We start from the raw sequence: 8,040 nt of genomic DNA, 5'->3' as shown, positions 1-8,040 counted from the left end.
AACACTTATCTGGTACTAGGGAGTTTATTCCTCAGAAACTTAGTCGTGCGCAGAATAGAGTTGCCGATCGGCTGGCAAACTATAGTCGTTCGGAGCGTGCTACTGCTGTGTGGCTAGGCTCGATTCCTCCTTGTATTGAGGATGTATGGCCTCTCGACCGTAACTCTATGATTATGCAATAAAAACTCCCTTTACCCTTAAAAAAAACTGAAATTCAAAAAAAAATTAGAATCCCATACGGTACCGAAAGCCAAAAATCATAAAATTGGTTTTTGGCTTCGGTTTTACTCTATACTATTGTTATAAAAAAAAACATAGAGTGACCACTTTGTTCGCTTGCGCGACTAGTTTGCTGGCCCAACGAGATCGACGGCCCTCCTGCTATATAGTGTGGTAACCTGAGTCTGTCGCCCTTCGTTCCTTCCCGTCCATCAGTTCCCCCACCAAAAGCGTAGGGTTAGGGTTTGGGTGGCGGCGGCCGCTTTTTCCCTCCGATCCCGATCGCCATGCCCACCGAAGGCGAGCCGCAGCCGGAGGAGGGGACCGGCGTCCTCCCCAATCCCGATTGGGTGATGCTGGGTCGCATCGGCCGCACGCGCTGCCACAACAGCCTAGGCGCTGCTCGTGTGGCTGTCAACAAGAACAAGACCGCCGCTCTGCTCCACATGGCCGGCGGCCCCTTCTGCTACGTGTCCTTCACCCTCGCGGCTCCTCGAAAAGGGGTCTCCTACCTCAACCTCCACTGGCCGGAGGGACAAGACGCAGCCATCCCGCCAGCCTATCCCTCCGTCCGGGCAGCCGACAAGGAACTCATCCTCTTCGACATCTCCACCCCGGCCCAGACTGACAGCTACCTCGTCCCGCCAGATCTGTTCGTCTACACGGCCGCCGGCTCTTCCCCCTCGGTGCAGCGGCTCCCTCCGTGCACTGAGCGCGGGAAAAAGCCGTTCCTGATGGATAACCTTGCCACAGGCATCCTGCGGCTCAAAGCGGAGGACCGCTACATCGTCGCCGACCTCAATGTCTACTCTGAAGAAGCGGGCTTGCGTGCTGAACTCTGCGTCTTCGACTCCTACCTCAATAAGTGGGAAATCACCCCCAAGATCGCTTTCGACGACCACATCAATGGCGGCCAGTTCACCAACCTCTGGTCAACCCACCATGTGTTTGCTTTTGCTGGTCGTTTCCTCTGCTGGATTGACTACTTCAGCGGTGTCCTGCTATGTGACTTCTCCATGACAGACTCACCGGTGCTCCGCTTCGTACCTTTCCCCGGAGAAAAAGAGTACCATGATAAGGTAAGGGTTGAAAATTACTTACCCGAGAGATTCCGAAGTGTGTCCATCAGCCAAGGCAAGATGCGCTTTGTCCACATTGACAATGACTTCCATGACCGACTCCATGATCCCAGCCAATGGATTCAGCTTCCTGAGAGAAAAAGCCATGAGCAGCATCAGCCTCCCCAGAAAATCACCATTTGGACTTTGAACTCCAAGTTCGAGTGGGACCTACATCATGATATTAGCCTGCATCGTCTCTGGGGGCAACCTGCTTACCGAGCTCTGGGTATACATCAACGCCTTCCTGAGTTCCCAATCATTAGCGCCGATGACCCGTATGTTCTGTGCTGCACCTTAAGGGAGAAGGAATTCCGTGGTAAGCGGTGGATGATCATGGTTGACGGCCATGCATGTGTGCGGTCATGCACTCCTGAGTCTGAGTCTGCGGATGCGAAAGCTCACCATGCCCAGTTTCATACTGTCCCCCTACTTCCAACCGTTTTCTGCAAATACCTTGAAAGGCCAGCAGGTAACTAACAGAATCTCTCTTAATATTCAGAATGCTATGATGTCCCTTTTATGTATTTTCTTACCTATTACGTAAAATGGCTGCCTTTGCTTAGCTTTCTGTTGGATATGCTACTCTTAACGCTCGTGTTTTTGCTCGTCTCTTTTACCTATGATGCAATACATACGCTGCCCGGTTGCATTGGCTGTAGGATTCTCAATGGTAATTGAACTCTGTTTTAATAGCTACTGTATGCTGCCCGCTCTAAGTGTCCCCCCGCCCCCCTTCTGTGCAACGACTTTGTAGACCCATACCACTCTACTAACCAAGCGTTGTTTGCCGTATGTTATCCTCTGTTGCGTTACTCCTGTCTTGAAAATTCCATTTTGCTGCCTTCCTTGGTTGAATCACGGACCTCCAGTGTCGCTGTGTTATAGTATATCTTAATCAATTGAAGCATTTAATATACTGTTGCCATGAATCTTCTTGTAGGCTGTTCCCAAGTGTTAGTTTTAGGAGCTCCAGTTGTGTAGGTGCACTACTACACTGTATATATCAACAATAAACTTTGGTCCTTCTGCCATCAAGTTGTCCTTTGAGGGCCTAGAATCCTCTATTTCTCCATGTTGGATCTTTTTGTTCTTCATTTATGGGACTATATCCATCATCTGTACGTATAGTTGATTCATTGGGGATTGGGCACCCTCCTGTTGCTACTAGTCTGGTGTGCTATTTTGAAGTGAACTTTTAGGAGCCACACTATTTTGGTTGCTCTTGTAAAGCATACAACTGGATGTTTCTCTTATTTTCTACATCGGAGCAAACGTCTTGTACACATATTTTTCTGCTGGTAAAAGTTTTAGAATGTGTTTTGTTGGGTTACTTTAGGTCAATCGGGCCACTTCTTTTGGATATCTCTCTTAGAATCCTTTTGTTTCAGAGAGTGCGTACTTCTTAGATCGTGTAATTGGATATTGGGCAGTGAAAAGCCATTCTCCCTGCATGGGATTGCCATTAGGTACAGTTCCCGTGGTATTACCCTTATTCTGCCATCAAGTTGTCCTTGAGAGCCGAGAGAATCCTCTATATTTACTTGTTGGATCTTTTGCTCTTTATTATGGGAAGTATCCATTATCCATTGTCTGTTCATATAATTGATTCATTGGGCAGCCTTATGTTGCTGCTAGTCTGGTGTGCTATTTTGAAGTGAATTCTAGGTAGCCACACTATTGTGGTTGCTCTTGTAAGCATAATAAAACTGGATGGCCCTCTAGTTTACAACCCGGAGCAAATGTCTTGTAACTTTAGATGATATATGTATGAACCTTCTAACACATTTTTTTTTCTGTTGTATAATGTTTTAGAATGTGTTTTGTTGGGTTACTTTGGGTCAATCATCAGGTCACTTCTTTTGGATATCTCTGTTAGAATCGTTTTGTTTCAGAGTGTGTGCTTCTTAGATCGTGAACGCCATTCTCCCTGCATGGGAGTGCCATTAGGTAAAGCTCCTGTAGTATTAGCCTTATTCTTCCATCAGGCTGTCCTTGAGAGCCGAGAGAATCCTCTATATTTACTTGTTGGATCGTTTGCTCTTTATTATGGGAAGTATCCATTATCCATTGTCTGTTCATATAATTGATGCATTGGGCAGCCTTATGTTGCTGCTAGTCTGGTGTGCTATTTTGAAGTGAATTCTAGGTAGCCACTATTGTGGTTGCTCTTGTAAGCATAATAAAACTGGATGGCCCTCTAGTTTACAACCCGGAGCAAATGTCTTGTAACTTTAGATGATATATGTATAACACATTTTTTTTCTCTGTTTCTTGAAGTTTTCGAATGTGTTTCGTTTGGTTACTTTAGGTCAATCAGGTCACGATATCTTTTGGATGTTTCTGTTAGAATCCATCCTGTTGTTTCAGAGAGTGTGTACTTTTTATTTATCCTTCTCATGTGAGATCAAATATCTTTCTATATCGTGTAAGCAGATACTGGGCCAGTGAAAAGCCATTCCACCTCCATGGGAATGCCATTACGTAGAACTCCTGTAGTATTAGCGTTGTTATCCTTCTCATGTGACTATCTTTCTCTTGATTGCCCGACTTCCTTGCACCTGGACTGTTTGTCAGGACTTGATTTTTCTCGAATCTGCTGCCTTCATTCTTGTGCAACCTGGACTATTGTTTATCAATATATCCCAATGCGATGTCATTTCTCTTTCTTGTTTGAACTATTGTTGTGCACAGCATTTTTTTTTTGAAGTGCAGTTCATCTTATCTGTCAATGCTGCTCGCAAGATGTTCAGATGTTTATCACCTGGACTTGTTTTTTTTATTTCTGTTTTCAAAGGGATGACCTCGGAAAACGACAAGGTTACAACTCTTTCAAAGAAGCATAAGCGTGCAGGGTTTCTTTCAAAGAACCGTAAGCTCAAGTGTGTGAGGTGAAGACCTGGAATCTGGTGACTGTTGTTGAGCACTTTGGTGACGCTCGTATCGAAGATGACGATTGCTCAAGATGATGATCCAAGTTGCATTGATGATGTTATGTAGATGATGTGCTGATGACTATCTATATTTATTAGAGTAAATGATGCATGTTCTGATGAATATCTATATCTATTAGAGTAAATGATGCATGTTCTGGATCATATATTTCAGAGTTACTCCCTCCGTTCCAAAATAGATGACTCAACTTTATACTAAGTTTAGTACAAAGTTGGGTCATCTATTTTGGAACGGAGGGAGTAGAAGTTTGAGATTGAACATCATTTTTTGTCGTGCGGTTGCTGCCTGAACTGCAAGATGTGCCAAATATCTGTCAATTACACCCGCCCACAACTTGAAAATCTCCCTTCTCTCTATATATATACTACTTAAAACGTTAAGTGTTCCCTTTCCTCTCGACCGGCCTCCAGCCTGCTTAGCGAGTAAAAATACTCGCATGATCATTATGAAGTTCCATGTGTGCACGTGTTGATCTTGAAGTTGATGCATCCAAGAAAGTTGGCAGCATGATTCAGAACAATTTGATCTTGAAGTTAAGAAAGTTGGCACCATGCTTCGTCTATTTGTTTCGGGAAGCGTACCTGAATTCTGGTCTTACCTGAATTCTGGTCTTCTCAAAATCGTGCGTGCCCCTTTGCCCTCATCCGCCTCCAAAATGTGTCCATTCCTTTGGCATAGGACGGTTTCATCAATCAAATTTTCTTAACCGGTGTTCCTTTCCTCGGACAAAAACACACAATAAAAGGCACGCCCAGAGTCTTCGTGAACAAAAACTAGAACTAGAACTGGGCACTGGATTAATATGTTGGTAACTGATCCATCATAAGCCAACAATGCGACGTGATGCTGGAAGCGCCGTAGAGGCACGCAGTGGATTAAACTTGGGGATTTGATATGTCTCAAACATATCAATAATTTTTGTATGTTTCATGCTACATTTGCTATCAGTTATAAACATCCCCAAGTTTAATCCAATGCGTGCCTCTACGATGCTTCCAGCATCCCGTCGCATTGTTGGCTCTTCTGTTGCTTATGGGCCGTGTGGATCCACATATGCTTCACATGATCATTATGAAGTTTAATGTGCACATGTTGATCTCGAAGTTGTCGATGCATCCAAGAAAGCTGGCAACATGCCTCGGAACAATTTGATATTGAAGTTAAGAAAGTTGGCACCATGCTTCGTCTATTTGTTTCGGGAAGCATACCTGAATTCTGGTCTAATCAAAATCGTGCGTGCTCCTTTGCCCTCATCGGCCTCCAAAATGAGGCTTGCCTGCTTTGATGTGTGCTTTGCGTCCATTCCTTTGGCATAAGACAGTTTCATCGAATTTTCTTAACCGGTGTTCCTTTCCTCGGACAAAAACAAACAATAGAAGGTATGCCCAGAGTGTTTGTAATTTGTAGCAATATATCATGTTAGTCCAATATATTACTACTTTGATCCACCATAAGTAACACATTTTCTAGGTATTTTCCTTAAAAATACTAAAATACCAGAAAATAAAAACTAGAACTGGGCACTGGATTAATATGTTGGTTCAATAGAAGTGTGCGTATATAGCGTTTATAGTTGACAACAATGTAGAATGAATCATACAAAATTATCAATATGTTTGAGACATATCAACAGCCTCGAGCTTAATCTACTGTGCGCCTCTTCGGCGCTTCAAGCATAGTGTCACATTGTTGGCACTTCTGCAGCTCATGGGCCGCAGCATGGATCCACATCTGCTTCACATGATAATTATGAAGTTTCATGTGCATGTGTTGATCTCGAAGTTGTCGATGCATCCAAGGAAGTTGGCAACATGTGGGAGGGTGGTCGGTCACATCGTTGGAGAGAAGGGGTTGGCGAAGCGTGTCGGCGCCGATGAGGAGGAGACGGGGACGCGAACGACGAGGACGACGCAGTTCAGCGATGGCGCAGCCATGGATGAAGCGGCGAGGCCTAGGATGACGCGTCGAGGTAGCGGGGCGCCGGCTTGGGGTCGGGGAGGCGACGGGCGTCGGCGGGCGTCGGGGCGCCGGCGACGTGGGTGCGGGGCGGCGCGGGATCTGGCTCTTCTGCCTCGATCCGGACGGGAGGGAAGGGAGAGGAGCGTGGGGGAGATCGAGGGGAGTGGGGATCGGGTAGTTAGGGTTTGGGTCGGGGTTGGCCTTGTAGGCCAGAGAGAGGGGGTGGCTGGGCTGGCTGGTTCGCCAGCTGGGCCGGTTGGCCCAGCATAGGGTGGTGGTGGTGGGGGGGGGTTCCTTTCCTTTTTTTTTTGTAGTTTTGTTTTCTGTTTTTATTCTTTTCCTTTGTCTTTATTTTCTCTACTGTTTTAGCTCATTCTTTAAAAATGTAGGCCTTATATAAAAACATGGTTTCTTCATGACAAATAGTTAGGGAATATTTTCAACACATCGAACATTTTAGTTTTGACTTTTGAAAACTTTAATTGTTTTAACTTTAACTTGAATTTAGAATTTGAATCCGTTTCGATCTAACGTGGGATTATCAACAGTAACCGAGGTGACGTGACATCATTAACACGGGATTACTGTAGCCTGATTACCCGGGTGTCACAATTGGAGTAGTTAGGAGGATCCCAGGCAGGAGGCGTGCGCCTCTTTCGATCTGTATCCCAGTTTGTGCTAGCCATCTTATGGCAACTTGGTTAACTTATGTCTGTACTCAGATATTGTTGCTTCCGCTGACTCGTCTATGATCGAGCACTTGTATTCGAGCCCTCGAGGCCCCTGGTTTGTATTATGATGCTTGTATGACTTATTTTATTTTTAGAGTTGTGTTGTGATATCTTCCCGTGAGTCCCTGATCTTGATCGTACACGTTTGCATGTATGATTAGTGTACGATTGAATCGGGGGCGTCACAAGTTGGTATCAGAGCCGACTGCCTGTAGGAATCCCCCTTTCCAACTCCTTCGCCGAAGTCGAGTCTAGTCATTGAAAATCTTTTACTAACATGGCTGTGCGGCTTACGGGCCCACGTCGCCATTGGGTGGTATTAGGATCTTTTACTCCTCGTCTATATTCTGAGACTCTGATCTCTCTTCTATTCGGGTTAAATGAATTTTGCTAACTCTAACATTAGGATCTCGTGATCACTTCCACCCAGAGAGCCCCGTGTTACCAATGACCGCCTACTGCACCAGAAGATTCCGAAGATACTCTATGATGTTCTCTCGAGACTTGTGCCATTGGTTTTGCAATTCCCATCCATCGATAAACCTCTATGGGTAACTTCTCATTCACACCTTCATCCCCAGTTGCTCTTATTATTACAAGATACCCTGTAATACTCGTCGTTGTTCCAAGAATCCCTTGTGCCACTGCCTTGCGGTTCCTTGCCGCAAAAATATCCCTACGATTTTTATTATACTTATCGAGGAACCGTTCATTACTAGTTATTCATAGGATTCACTAGATGCATTGAAATACTACCCGATCTTCCGGTACTCCTTTGCCAACTATTGCTCTGCAAATACTTGTCTTCTTGCAGTCTGGACAATTCCATTTGTCTAGCAATAACCATTAAAATCCTTGTGATTGACATTCTGATCCGGTTGATTCAACATGTGTGTAATGCACACAATCATCAGTTATTCCCTGGAAATTTCCTTCCGGCTCGGACATCATTTGAAACGTGGGCTGGTTCTGAAGCAATCCAATTGTCGTCGATTGTACCCTAAGCCTACTCAACTTATCCATCCTTAATCAGAGTTTTTGCCTCTGAGCCCTTGATT

General features: G+C 45.0%; 1 protein-coding gene across 1 annotated transcript; it reads left to right on the top strand.

Annotated features, from left to right (window-relative positions):
- Positions 1–406: 406 nt before the first annotated feature.
- On the top strand, positions 407–4,450 carry LOC119312240. The gene is made up of 2 exons (XM_037587966.1): positions 407–1,809; positions 4,135–4,450. The coding sequence occupies exons 1-2, from the start codon at positions 507–509 to the stop codon at positions 4,230–4,232; spliced, it is 1,401 nt and encodes a 466-aa protein (XP_037443863.1). The 5' UTR covers positions 407–506; the 3' UTR covers positions 4,233–4,450.
- The last annotated feature ends 3,590 nt before the right edge of the window (positions 4,451–8,040 follow it).

The sequence above is a fragment of the Triticum dicoccoides genome, chromosome 5B (genome assembly GCF_002162155.2).
Source record: "Triticum dicoccoides isolate Atlit2015 ecotype Zavitan chromosome 5B, WEW_v2.0, whole genome shotgun sequence".
NCBI classification, from domain to species: Eukaryota; Viridiplantae; Streptophyta; class Magnoliopsida; order Poales; family Poaceae; genus Triticum; species Triticum dicoccoides.
Note: the sequence above shows the minus strand (reverse complement) of the source record. Positions and strands in the feature narration are given on the sequence as shown.